The 15,008-nt window shown below is 42.1% G+C and overlaps 1 protein-coding gene across 1 annotated transcript; it reads right to left on the bottom strand.

Moving 5' to 3' along the window:
* Positions 1-6,442: 6,442 nt before the first annotated feature.
* On the bottom strand, positions 6,443-14,400 carry CAPSL (calcyphosine like). The gene is made up of 5 exons (XM_069880187.1): positions 13,748-14,400; positions 11,661-11,797; positions 10,586-10,763; positions 9,281-9,490; positions 6,443-7,147 (listed from the first exon to the last, which is right to left on the bottom strand). Exons 2-5 carry the CDS (start codon positions 11,795-11,797, stop codon positions 7,046-7,048), a joined length of 627 nt encoding a protein of 208 aa, XP_069736288.1. The 5' UTR covers positions 13,748-14,400; the 3' UTR covers positions 6,443-7,045.
* Between the last annotated feature and the right edge of the window lie 608 nt (positions 14,401-15,008).

Here is a 15,008-nt window from a genome sequence, read left to right as displayed (position 1 = left end):
TCTGGCCTGAACTGTGGGAGCAAAAGCTTTCGGGAAAATCGGTCCCTGGCTATTTTGCAGATGCTCAGTACCAATATTTGAGCAGTCCTGGTATCAGTGTCACTGAACATCACATGTGATGTATATGTGTATACACTCATCAGCACAAATCTGCTGGGCGTATACAGGGATAAAAACTTCCAATTTCCTTTTGGAAAAAAAAAATCCAAATATGCACCAAAGCAAGAAATCCCACAAGTACGTCTGGTGCATGATGAGCTTTTAGATGCATAGTACATACATGAAGGTACAGCGACAGCTACATCTTGAGAAAGCTTCACCAGGTCAGGGCTGAGTAGTTTCCTTATTCTACAAGACAGAACTTCCCCCACAGCTGTTCACAAATTCCAATCTTACTCAACATCCATACAGGGATATAGCTCAGTTTGACATACTCCATGCATCTTACATACTTCAGCGTAACTGTCCTCCTCCGCACTTTCTGCCTCCTGTGCTCATACTCAGCTGCGCACATAAAAAGAGCTTGGTGACCCTGGTTTATAGACAGCTGCTTTACGACACCATGGCTGGCAGCTGCCTGCTCTTGGAACATACCCGTCAGACTCCCTCCGCCTCTTCTGCAGCAGCGGTGCAACACAGCTGGTCTCCCATCTTCATTTCTCCCCTCATCTATGTGCAGCTCGCTGGCACTATGCAGACATCTCCTAGCAGCACAAAACACTAATCCATGAAATAAGTCCTTTGTCAGATATAATACTGAGTCACAGCCTACTTTTAATGATGACAAAAAAATGTTAATTACCTCCCAAGGCAGGCTTTGTCCCCTGCTGAATTTATTAGTTTGTTTACCAAATCGCTTTGTCTTGTGCATGTTCATTAGGCAGGATGATGAAGCACATAACGATATGATGTGTGTCAGTGGGGTGGTAGAAGAACTGCTGAGTGTGGGGAGGCAGGAGAAATGTTTCTGCCAGGGTGAAGAGATGATGAAATGCACAAGATGTGCAGTAAAGCCTGAGCCACAAAATAAATGGTGAAGGGTGGCCTGGCCAACGTTGCCACATGGGACATGTAGTTGAATTTGAGGCAGTGCTATGAAGGCATAAGCTGACCATGAATCTCTTCTGAGAGCAAGAGACTTCTAAGCTTCTTAGTAAAAGTGTCTTTTGACTTGAAGGTCAGCGTTTATACTGCAGTGCTGCAGCCCTGAGGGAATTAGCAACAGGTATTTAGTCAAAATGCTTTTGGTTTGAGCTAGTGATCACTTTGGTTGTGAGTTTCTGAAACTACCCTTTAGAACCAGCTAAAATGTAATGCAAAGGAAATGACCATCCCTGTGAAGAATTATTCTAGCATCACACAGTCCTTTATTCCTATGATCGTGAATCAGCATCAAATCAGCATTCCTGTGTATAACAGGACATTGGCAAAACAAATCTAACGTACAGACACACAACAAAACCACTGATGATGCAAATGCTAATTTATATCCACTATCGCACCCCTTTGCTCTCTCTCTGTAGTTCTAGATTTCAGTCAGGCTGGCTATTTCTTGGCTTGTAAGCGCCACCTGTTGAAGCACAAAGCCGCATGTCAGAGGCCAGCACAGGGACACTTGCCAGTGTCATCAAATTATGCAGCTCTTCTGAAAAGGTTGCTCAGACAGGAACTGGGAAAAACTCAACAAAGTAAACAATGTTCCACTTCTTTATAGTCTCTGATCTTGAAGAAGGTGCGGGAAATTAGAACAGAAGTCAGAGCTTCCAAGATTTCTTCATCATTAAAATCAAGTACGCATCACTGTCCACAGAAGCACTAACTCCAGAATAGCAGTTTAAAAAGTCTTTTTTAACCTAACAATTAGAAAAAAACAGGGCTCACAATGTGAGATGGCTGTATATTGTGGCCCAAAGCTACATGTTTATGTAACACATCTCCATATATTGCAAATAATTCTTTAGCATCTTCCAGAAGAGACTAATTTTAGGTTAGACAGCCCTAACCTGACATTAAGATGTGTTGCTACTGCAAGCTTACACATAGCAACTGGTCCAATGATGCTAAGATCAATGGACTGAGCCTCTTGCACCTGGAGACAGAACTATTGCTGTGTTCTGGAAAAATGAATATAAGAAAAGTTATTCTCGTTATTGATGGCACAACTTGGATGTTGTAGCAACTTTAGAGTAGTCTGACATTAGCACCATCACCAGATGAATATGAAAAGCCCCAAAGATTAGTCAAGCAACATAAAAGGAGAAACAAGGTAGAAATGAATTGGTGGAAATGTCTAAAGGAATAAATCTGTGACAGAGGCAGAGTTTCTCTAAAGCATTCTGCTATTTTTTTTCCCAGAAATATTTACATGCTTATAAAAAAAAAATCAATAAATTTTGAACACTGAAGTATCAGTTGAAAGTTAAAATATTTTTTAAATTGCAGGTTTTGGCAAAAATGTCATATTTTTCAATGGTAAAAGAACATAATTTTCTCTAGAAAGTAAACACTGCTTACACTTTACCACAACTTTGACAAAACATTCAAGTTCCTTTTTTTCTCATTTTTACTGCTTGCCAAGAGGTTCAACAAAGTTTGGGTCTTATCCCCATTCTCCAGCTGCAGCTCCCGCTGGAATCAATGACAACCTTGTAAGGTGGGAGGAAGCCTGGGTCCGGGAATCAGCAGAGATGGGTCCGCTGTACCTGGGGTCAGCTGCAAACCAACAAACCGAAGCTTTGCATCCTACAGCACTTCCATCTCCTGCAGCCTCTGTTGGTGAAAGAGCTGAGGAATGCTAGAGCCAAAATCAATACTCGCTTTGCAACCACAGAAGCTTCAAACTCACCTGGTGCAAAGCAGTACAGCCTGGGTCTGCTTTAAATACTGAGGCTGCTCTCACCTACCTGAAGACCTTGTCTTAAGTACAGCCCACTAGGAAACTTGCTTTCTGATTTTCCCTGCCTTCTGGGCTGGCTATGAAAAAGGATTTCAAGAGAAATAGTATAGGCTATAATCATAGCAAAATTCACAGAAAGAGGGGAGCTGCCAAGAGCAGCAGGCTGCTCTTGGCTTTGGCTGTTTTACCAAGAAAAGCTGAGCATGATGCTACTGCTGCTGCTGCAGGAGCTGGGAGGCAGAAAATAACCAATATGCTGGGGTCACTCCTTCTGCCAGCTGGTGACAGGGAGGCCATGAGACCAGCTCTGGGATGGCAAAGCTCTGCTCTGCCCATGTGACTGCAGAGGTCTGAGGTATTATCATGTAAAAGCTGCTAGATAAAGGCAAGCTGGCTTTTATACAGCTATGTACGCAGCTGGTTTCATCTGCAAAACCCTTAGCTGCTTCCACTGCCTCTGCCAAGACAGCTTTGTGCTAAGCGGACCAACAGAATGAATCAGATCACTGAATATACCTTGTCATCTAATTTCAAGAATATGCACCAGTGAGTGAGGCTTGCATTAAAATTCAGTTGCTTCAAAGAGAAATTTATGCCACAGCAGAGAGTGTAGCCAAATAACAGTTCTGGACCATATCAAGCCAAAAATTTCCCCACCAGGACAAAGACAGGAAGCCACAGAATGCAGGCAAGGGCTAAAACTAAAATGCAGTGAAAGACACTGCAGAAGGGTCACCCCTCCTCAGGGAACACGTTAGATGGAGAGGCTGTCTGCTGCCTTTCCACTCTCATCCCTTGTGCCTCTTCAGTGTGTGAGTGTCACAGAGATGCTCTAGTAGCTCGGGTAGAGGTAGGGAGTGACGGCAGAGTTTTGGAGGAGGTATAAGAGAGCTTTTTCTTTCTATCAGGGACCACCAGGCAGCACTTTTGGAGCAAGATTCCATGCTGCCTGGTGGAGAGGGCAGAGCTCAGCCCTGACAGAGGGCGTGCTGAAACTCAAGGTACAAGCAAAACTTTTGTCTCTGGTATTGGCCCTGAAGACTCAGATGTTCATATGGTTTGTGCCATCCTGTTTAGTGTCTGTTGCACAATCAGAAAGAAGAAATAGTGCTTCAAGCATGAAGCATCGACCAAGATCTGACAGTCTTGGTGCTCGAGTCAGATATGATCGCGTGCATTGCCACCTATCTCTCAGTATCTGCCGTGCATGCTGTGCAACCACAGACTGGCAGGACAGCCTACATCACCATCTATCTCCAGCATCTGCTGGGTCGGTAACCAGCACACTGCAGCCTGCGGCTGAACATGGGTGATTGAGCTTCTTTTTTGGCTCTCCAACGTTGCAGTGCAGCAGCTCCAGCAGACAGGGACAGTGAAGGGCTAAAGGGCAATTCTGGGCACCCGCTGTTAGCCCTGATATTCCTTTATGTCTGGTTCAAACCCTATTAACTTGCCTTTAACCACTGCAAAGCTCTTTCTCTGAATCTCAGCTGTGTATGCCCAGTGTATCATTAGGACTGCCTGTCTCCTCGTAGAGATTTTCCTACCTAGTTGTCAGTGCAATACCTGTTTTTTATTGCATGACTTTGCAGACATATGAGCCAAATGAGATTTATTGCAGCACAGATTCCAGTTTGTGTTCTACAATGTCTGATTACAAGTGAAAAATCACATTATTTTCTTCCCGCGTTATTTAGTTTTTCCTGGAAGCACTAAGCTTTTTCTGCAGTTACTATTTTTCACTCAGATTCCTCTAGAAGCCATTCTGTTCTCAAAGAAGGGAAAGGACATTTTGCTGCTGACCTCAAAGGAATCTGAAACCAGCCCTTGGAAAAGTGGTCCATACAAATTTGAATGTACTACATTGTGAAGAATGTCCTGATGCTGAGAAATGTGTCTAGTGAGCAATGAGGTCCACACACAGGCAGACCTGAGCAGCCAAGAGCTGCTCTAAGGACGCTAGGGATGTATCAGCTGCATCTCTCCTTAGGATGAGAGGGCTTGAAGTCTCCTGGCTCACATCTTTCAAGTCCCCACACAAAACCCCATTAATCAAGATCAGTGCAGAAATCCAGTCCTTGAGCCCTGAGCTTTCACCAGCTATCACAGGCTCTGGCTAAGGCTCCCACAGCCTGTTGACAAATCTTCTGCTGGTTTTAAAATAGCAGTTAATTTCTGAACCACTCCTCCCTTCTGAAAAGGTATTGCATTTGGGATTAAGTAAAATTGGAAAGTATTACCACTGAAAGAGCAAACTGATTGCAATTATTCAGATTAAAACTTCCACTGCCCTTGATTAAATAACAACACAACAGATTACTGTGGGATTTGAAGACATGAGATAGTGTGTCAAAAGTAAACTGTTTTTTCATTTTCACATTAATTTCTTTTATTTGAAACATAGAAAACAGATAACATGACACTCTGTTGTGGAGCCAGTTAATAAACGAGAAATAAATGGATTCTACTAAAGCTACCAGGATGTGTACAGCCCCTGTCCCCATATGAGGAACTTCAGTAGCATTGCAGTAAGTAAAGGCTCCTCTTATGATCAATGACAATCATAAAGAGACTCTTTCCACCGATTTCCAGTGCCAGGCAGTATGCAACTTTCTGGAGGGTTACTGATCAAAGAAAATAATTGAGTTTGTGTAGGTTTTACTAAGGAATTGCAAGCAGCTATTTCTTATACTGAGATCATGGCTGGACAAAACAAAAGCAGAGTTTGCGCATGACCACAGAAGCAAGCACTCAGGATTTCAATGTATAAACACCTAGCAGTCCAGGCTAAGTAAAAGCTGAGACTTCATCACTCAAGCTCTTTTGAAAGTCCACTCCATAAGCATGAACTGCCTTTAGGTGGCTGCAAACCTGAGACGGAGCAAATGCTGCCTGTACAAGTCATTTGTTCTCTGCCATGGCAGCAAGTCAGTCTGGGAAAGCAGCAGGGTGACGTGAGAAAAGCAGAAAGCATAGAACAAAAGGAAAAGAAATGAAGGCAGGAATAGCTAGACAACATCCTCCTCCACTTCTTTCCTTTTTTCTTTTTTTTTCTTTTTATTATTGGGGTTATTTTTACAGTTTCCTTTGTACACCATTTCCCCACTCTAGGGAAAGGACAGAAGATCTCAGAACTGAGACAGTTTCATTGCTGTGACCAGAAAGGCAGCTGCTCATCCTTTTTTCAGCATTAGAAACAGAAGATTACAAGTCCTTGAGTTCTCAGAAAGTTCCCTTAAGTCACAGTTTGGTCATAGATCAGTATAAATACAGAAAGCAATAAGCAACTTTTGATATATGTATGTACACTCAATAGCTATTGGACTGACAAATGTTCCAAGAAAAGCAAGAAGGTAGTGTAACACAAAATGCCCTTCAAAGAAAAATATTAGTGAGATAATCCCACAGTATGGAAAGAATGAAATCAAAGGTGGGAGAAAAGCTATTAAGCAGGCCCAGAAAGGTTTGAAAATAGGCATACACAAGGAAGATCCCTGTAAGCAGAGGGGGAAACAGGGTTTTATAGAGTCTTTTGCATTTATTCTGGTTTGTGTCTCCTGTTCTTGATTTGTTTCTTTCTCCATCCTCAGAGCAGTGCAAACTCACGTGTTCCCAGCAGCAGGCTGAGCCGTTTTCTGTCTCACAAGTGAGACCTGAGAAATGAAAGGATGCAGCAGTGCTACAGGTGAGAGGACTATATGACCCTCCTGGTTCAGGCTTCCTCACATTTATAACAGTCTTCCCCAAAACACCACCCTTCCAGAATGTTTCTGCTTCCTCCTCTTGCATCCTCTGTCAAACATAGGCGTATCTAACGCTGGAGGAGGAGATGTGTTCAGGAGCCACAGGGACCTACTGTGGATGTCTGAGAAGAAACGACTGCCTTGTCTCAGAAAAGAAAAGACATGTCAGGGTTGCAGGAAGAAAAGGGATGGGTCTTTGGAGTGGCTGGATGCCATATCTATTCTCTAATTATGCTCCAGTCCCCTGAGGCTGAGCCTACTGAAGCACCTGGGAATTATTTCTGCAGATTGACTGTAACTGGCACAGTTACTGGAAGCTGTTATTACATACGTCTTGTTGTGCATACTGTTAATCATGGGGTCCTACAGAAGATGGAAGTAAAGTCTTGCTACTTTAATTGTATGATCAGAGTTTCCAAGCGTTCTTCATCATGATGATAAAATAGACATCTGTGTCTATTGAAGCGCTGACTCCTGCATAGTAGTTCATGAATTCTTCTGTTGTGACCTGAGACAGGATTTAAAACAGGAAAATGAACTTTTATTTTTTTTAATGCTATAAGTCAAAACCACACATTGAGAACTCTAAGTGAACCTTAACCTCTGCTGTTTCATGTTGTTGCTACTGAAAAGGAATCCAACAAGAACAACGAAGACACTAAAAGTTTGTGTGTAAGCTCATTTCTTTACTAGAAATAGTCTTTCAGGAACACTTGGATAGAAATGAAACACACAGAGTTAAACTAACCTTACTAGGAACTGGACTTAAATCAGAGCTGTCCAAGAAGACAAATATTTTAATGTATTTTTTTCTGGGGATGCTATAATCAGTTTCTTTGAATTATCATTAATAAAAGTGGATGGTATTTCTGGTGCAATCTAGAGGCAGCTAGAAGCTTTATATCCACTTTATAAGCCACTAGAGATGCTTCATAAAGGTCTCAAAGAAGCAGGCATTCTTTCAAGTACCTAAGAGTTTTGAAGATCTTTTATGATATTTTATGGGGAAATTGGTTTAAAAATTACCATTAAAAAAAAAATCATATCAGCAGATGCAAACGGTATACGCCTAATGTAATGCCTCTTGAACCATTTAGGTAATTCTTTGAATAAAATATCACATAGAAAAATATTTGCTCCTACTGAGGTTTGCATTTGAGAGCTAAGTAAAATGCACATCCAGCAAGATCACAGTGAAGAGGGCCTTTCTAGCAGATGCTCAGCCTTGAGGCATTTCTGCTAAAAACATTTCAGGTGTTCAGCTCATACGAGTGTCAATAGTGATCTCTGATTCAGGCACAGGAAAGTCACAGTCATTTCTCAGAAGAAATTGCAATCGATTCGGCTAATGTAAGGATGGCTGAACAAGAGGTGAATCCTCAAAGTAACTTTTCTGTAAGCTCAAACACTGCAGCATTTATGAGGCACAAGGCAACGAGCTTGTCAAGGATCGTTTTGAGGACTAATGTAATGTGTTTGCGTATGACAGCACAATAAGCAGGAACATATTGCTTGAGGTTTGCTAGACACTGCTGCAGAGAAGAAACAGCACAAACCAGATGAAGAGTACATCTGAGGATGACACAAAATAAAAACGGATGACACAAAATAAATACAGATGACATTCAGCTCTACCAAGTGCAGAGTCATGGCCATCACTTCGCTATAAATCAAAAGCCTGCCTGCTGCAAATAAAACAAGCAGAGGGTTTGGGTGTAGTAGCCAGCCATTAGACATGTAGTGGTCACTAGTGTCATGTAGTCATGATGCCACTTCAGAACTGAACATTGTACAAAGTGCTGATGAAACTTTATCTAGTTTGTTGTCGTGAACTGTTTGGACTGAGAATATCTCCGTTTGAACTGTTGAGGTCCACTATTTCTCTGAGTTGCTCAGATGTGTAAATTACAACCAAAAAATTTTGCAGACACTTAGAGAGGGGAGATGAAGTATGCCTGGATTGCAGAGAGTTAGAAAGAAGAAGAATGAGCAGTCCACCACAGAGGGTGCCAGGGCTTCGCACGTGCACCAGAGAGTTGTGGCAGAGGACAAGAAGGCCTTCCAGCCCTTCACATCTAGTGGCTCCCTGGGGCACACAGCTAATGGCAACCCCCTTCCCTCTACTTCTCCCCAAGCCTGCCCTCCCTTCAGCTTGCCGTGCATAGATCTGTCTCTGAGGGACTGATTTCAAAGTTGAGAGTTTCAGTAATTACACACGGTAGAGAAACACTAGCTGTAAAGTATTTTACATATTAGGGAACATGCTTTTGAACCGGGTCATGTTATATATTCTCCTAAGAAGTGAAAAATGCTCCAATTTAAGTGGATCTTGGAAACCAGCAGTTGTGTGAGTTGGAAGATATATTTAAAGTAGCCTTTGAAAGTGCAGCATTAAGGCTACATGCCTGTTCACACAATCTCATGTCTACCTTCAAAATTCTTGGTGAGGCCCTTTGCCTCTGAATATGTAAGCAAGCTGCACTGACAGTCCCATGCAGCGGTCATGCATCCATTTAACTTTTCTCCATAAATGTGATCCAAATGCATGCTTGATATTGTGATTACTCTCACATTTAATCATCTAAGCCAAATTTTGAGTCAGAAGGTGATTCTATGGCTTGACATTAGGTGTTTCACCTACCTTCCCATCTTTGTCATAGGGTGAATCAAAATTATCCAGAAAGGCCCTAAAAACTTGATCTTCTGTCCAATCTCCATTTTGGTATTTGGGATGATGCTTTGCGTTATATACCCCCCGTAAGTCTTCAATTGTTATGACACCATCTCCAGTCTTATCTAACTTCCTAAATGCCTGCATGATGATCTCTTTTCTTGCTTTTGACATGGGAGGCTGTAAAGAAATATTGACATTAATTTTATATCTGCTTACTACTTGCCTAGTTCCAAATTCAAGTAATCGCTGTTGGTAATAGTAAACCCAGTTCAAGGCACTTGAAACAACAACTTGTTGATAGCCTACACTGTCTGTGAGCAAGGAAGGACAATGCATCACCCAAAAGCAGTGTGATTGAGACTATTTGATGTCTAGCAATACAATAGTAAATGGACAATAAAAGAAAAAATGCTACCTAGAACACTTTTCTCCTCTACTTGTTCCAAATATGTTTAACAAGAAACTACAAATTATTATAAGCATTAATTATTTTATTTCTTAATTGTTTAGGCTTTAGGAGAGCAAAGAGGCCCCAACCAAAAGCAGTCACACTGTGTTTGATTAGAGAATGCCCCCACTGGGTTAGCTTATCTCATAAGGAGAATTATCATAAAATGATGGACAAAGAAGTGAGATTAAGGGACTGAACCACATAGGTACCTGGATCGCATATAGGAATTGGGTATTGAGGCAGTACTTTGTAAACAAACAAGCAAATGTAAACAAACAATTATAAACAACAAAGGACCCCAAACCCAACTATTTATGTGCAACTATTCTATTCTAATCTGCTCAGTTCAGTTCTTTTCTATTCTAATCTGCTCAGTTCAGTTCTTTTCTATTCTAATCTGCTCTGTTCAGTTCTATTCTATTCTATTCTATTCTATTCTATTCTATTCTATTCTATTCTATTCTATTCTATTCTATTCTATTCTATTCCATTCCATTCCATTCCATTCCATTCCATTCCATTCCATTCCATTCCATGCCACTCACCAGGAGCCTAACGCCTTGCCAAAAATCTGCAGAGACATGCTAGGTTTTGGTATTTCTCATCCATAGAGGTGTAATTTAGGGTAGTTTCCCCCTTTAGCATATTTAGATGGAAAAGGAATATTTTAACTTCTCAAGAGTTACTGACTTCTTAAATACAGCTGTAGATTCTGCTGGCTACTAAGGTGGACAACAAGTGCTGTGTTTCATGTTCAGCTAGTGACAAATCAAGGGTTTTTTTCAAGGTAATGCAGTAGTAACACAAATTCCAATACTTACTCTCAGTGTAACAAGAAACTCATCAAAATCGATCGTTCCACTGCCATCTTTATCAAATATCCGGAAAATCTCTTGTGCTTCTTCCTTATCTATCATCACAGCATAATCATTCAATCCTTTCAAAAATTCCTTGAAATCAAGGGTCCTGCTGTTGTCATCATCCATAATCCGAAATACTCTGTGGAAAATGCAGTTTCAGGGGAATGCAAAGGAAAACTTGGGATAATGCTGCAGCAATTTAGCACAATGCCAGAACATGGGGACACCTTATTGAGATAACATTTCCCCTTTGTACACTCTTTGGAGAGAAAAAAAAAAATAACCAATCAATAATAAAAACCCCAAACAAATTAACAAATAAAAATCCCAGAAAACTGGATACTGAAAACAAGCCCCTCTCTCCATGCCTAATGGCAGTGGATATGATTTGCTTAGATTGAATACCTGAATATTACACAGCAGAAGTTAAATAAGGCAAAGTCTGCTTTCACTGAAGGAATCTTCCTATTCATTATATATTGAGCTGTCTAAAAGTTGCACACATAAATGAAGTTTCAGCTGGTCATATGGGTTTCCTCTGTGGTTAACGGAGCCCAAGAGGGGTGTCAAGGCAGGCTATAGCTCCCATTTCCTAGCAGTGCAATGATCATACTCTTGGAGTGACTGCAGAAGGAGTCTAGGTGCGCTCCATAAACTAGACAGCTAACACACCATTATACATGGTGAATCATGCCCCAAGGGAAAAGAGACAAAATCCTCAGTATTGAGATATTGAGGTTAATTATAGAAAATACTGAAGAGAGAGATATGTTTTATGTTCCCCTGCTTCCCCGGCAGGGGTTGTTCTGGGTCTCAAGTAAGCATCTTCCTTTGAAAGATCTCTGCTCCTCAGTCCTTCAACAGGCTAGCAGGTCAGTCCCTTCTCCCAAAATACAAGATCCGCAAGCCCAGGCTCTGTGGATTGTGGCATTTGTATTGGAAATGGAAACCTCAAGTTTTGTTCCCTGCTTATTCCATCAGTGTCTTGCAGCTGAAATTATTACACTGCATAACGGATTGGATGACTTAGACTTACCTGCCAAGTCCTTTGATGCCTGCAGATCCCCTTGCTAAACACTGCAGGCGAAGTCTTTCTACAGGGTCGGTGGTTTTGGAGAGGTTTTTTTTGGCCTGGATTGCCATCTCTCGGTCATGCCTTGCTGTGCCAGGCATCTAGAAGACCAAAGCACGCATACATGATGGACTCACATACACAAGACTGAGTGCTGAAACCTGTCTTAGTATATGGATCATGCCAAAACGCTTACTTGGAAGGTGCTGAAAACTTTCTCATGAGGACTTATTTTGACCCTCTATTTCCTTTTCCTTATATACTTTTATTAGAAGGGGAAATCACCAATATAGGCCACAAACCCTGAAAGGAGATCTCAGCCAACCACTGTGTGATTAATCCAGATGCAAATATGAAAGCGTGGTACAGCGTATAAACACAGCGAAAATGTATGGAGGTAGCCAAAATACTGCTACCTCCACACCCGTAGCAGCTCGCCTGAGCCTCCACATCTTTGTAGTTAGTGTTTACCCACAGGCAGAGCAGTGACAGCAAAGATTGTCCTGGGACGGGGAGATGAAGAAGGCAGTGAGCCCTGTGAGGCACTGTCAGTGCATGTTGAACTGCCAGTCTCGTCATGGCACATGCAGCAGTGTAAATTGAAATGGTCTGAGAAACCTTCGGAGAAGCACGGAATTAAGCTGTTTCATCTTAACTACTCCACTTCTATCTACATTGAGTTGGCTATGGCAGCTGGCAACGTCATGAGTGTTGGATTTTGCAGCCCCTCTGGAAAACACCAGCTGGACTTGAAGAAACAGAAAAATAAAAAGTTTTTTTGTCCCCAGATGTCTTCAGTGCAAACTTATTGCAGGAGTTATCTTATGTGGTATAAAAGAGACCACTTCAGCCAGAATGAACAAAGATCTTCTGGGAACTCATTAACAAGTGACCAGAAGGACCTTAGGGCTAAGTGAGACCAGGAGTCCAAAATGTTCTCTGCAAATAATGACCTGTCCTTAAAGGGAGATGTTTGACTGGCAAGAATACAAAATATAGCGAGGTTACATAAACACTGTGCAAACTGTGTTTACATTATATAATTATATACCGTACATAATAGATATGTAATGCCCATGTACCTACATAGACAGTGCAGAACACATGGATAGCACCATGCAGTATGCCTCTAGACTACATATCTCTTCCAAGATCATCAAATGTCTCCCACAGTGAAATGAAAAAGGGGCTAGTTAATTTCATTCTGAACACTAGAGAGTTTTGGTTTGTGTAACAGCCTGGGACATGAACAATTGCAATACCCCACCTTCTCACTACTGTTTATTTCTATGGGCAATGTTGTGTTGTGCAGGCTGAACAGAAACAAAAGATTTTCTTCTATATAAATCCAAAACCTGAAAGATTGGATTAGGTTTTTCCAGAAGAACTTCAGGCTGTTCCGCAACCAGATCCCTTCACATTCCTCTAAGCTCAAGGCTTAAACCTCAAAAAAGTTAAATTCCATCTAAGCTGTGTTCCTGCTCAGCACAATTCATTGGTACGTTACCCTTCAGCTGAGCCCAAGAGCCTCCTGTGAAAATCTTGGAAAACACCCCAGTGTGCCAGGTAGAAACCCACACTAGCTTCTGGGTTATCACAGGCTTCTGAAAGCCCCTGCCCTGACCATATGAATGAGTTGCATACCAGCAATCTGGAAACAGACTAAATGGCCTAGACCAACTGAACACATTTGGTTTTTTCCTTATAATTCCATTAAATAATTAAACACATGAAAACTGCATGAGTATTTGGCAACCATCTAAACACATCCCTGAAAATCTGGCTTCCTAGCCACACTGACCCTTCATAGCAGTCTGCAGCCTCCCCTCTGCCTCTCCATTGTCCCCAGCATCATCTGTCTCCCATCTTCTGGCAGGTGGGGCATTACTGCTGTTCTTTTGCATACATATATATTGCATATATATTTTTGTGGGGCAATACACATATATATATGATGATGATTCATGCATATAAAAGTCTTGGCTGAGTCACAAGCTCAACGATCAGAGAAGCTCGGTGCGAGCTAGCAAACAAGAGAGTAAATCCTTTACCTGAAATGCTATCCTGCACCTGGGGTTCCCACCCAGGACTTGGGAGGTGGTGGGGGGCTGGGACGGCGTTGTGCCCCAGCTGCCTTCTCACTCCCGGGCTCTTGCTGGGTTCAGGCGACAAGACGAAGGGATGCAAGGCCCAAGCTCACTGCAGAGCTTCCTTGTCGATCTCGTTTTACTTGTTTACACACCCGGCTGCCTTACCCCCCCCTTTTTTTGGGAGGCCTGGAGTTTACCAGCTGGTCTCCAAGGTGACACTGGTGGCTGTGCTGGCCCAATCTGCAATTACGGTGCTTCCCTGGGCGATTGCTGCTGGGTTGCAAGAGCCCTTTTATTTAACCTTGTTTTACACCAATGCCTTCATTCTCCTCTCTGCCTACATGACCTGTGGGAGGGAGAGTGGGAGATATCTTGTGCTGCCCCTCCTCGAGGTTCCCAGGTGATGCTTGCTGGAGGGTGCTGTATCTCTGTGCCACATTTGCGCATGGCTGTTCCGATAACACATTTCTCTGCTCCACAGCTGACAGGGTTGAAAAAACTCGCTGGTTCAATACTTTACTCAAAACACAACAGGAGAAAATAAGTAAAAGCCTGTTGATTGTGTATCACAAACCCCAAGCTGTCAGCATATTTTTCCCTGCTGATTAACTGACATTTTGAAGACTTGCTGGTGGTAAGTACCTCTGGGGAGATGCAGAGATTGTGTTCATTTGCAGCAAGAATAAAACTGAAAAGGTTAAACACCCATAGGACGAAGAAAAATTGTTCTCTGTCTAGACACAGCTATTAACAACTCTGTCTACAGAAGGTCGCAAACATTTCCACTGGCATAGTGTAACACTTGGAGAAGGAATCTGTGTATTGATATGATTCCTTAGGGGTAAAAAGTAGCCTGTGTTATGCTCTCTGACCCTCCCCAGCAGCAGCGAGCTAAACACACAGGATCAGGGCTGATGGCAACTCACACAAGTCAGCATGAGAACATGTGAGAAATACAGAGAAGCCTGGGTTCTTCCTATGGATAAAACAGCAAGAAAGAATGAGTAAGTGTATCTTTTTCTGACGGGAGCAGAATTTTTTTTGAAGGTGATTACTAGAGTAATAACATTTGCATCCTGGTGGGCTGTTTATCTTTCATCTACAGGTACTTCCTGGTACTAAACCGTAGCTTGCGCAAGACTCATCTATGCTTTATATCTCCCATCTGGCATCTGATTGTACATTAATGCCCAAGCAGGAAACAATGCTTGTTTAATCATTC

The sequence above is a fragment of the Phaenicophaeus curvirostris genome, chromosome Z (assembly GCF_032191515.1).
Source record: "Phaenicophaeus curvirostris isolate KB17595 chromosome Z, BPBGC_Pcur_1.0, whole genome shotgun sequence".
NCBI classification, from domain to species: Eukaryota; Metazoa; Chordata; class Aves; order Cuculiformes; family Cuculidae; genus Phaenicophaeus; species Phaenicophaeus curvirostris.
This window is presented reverse-complemented; position numbering and strand designations above follow the sequence as displayed.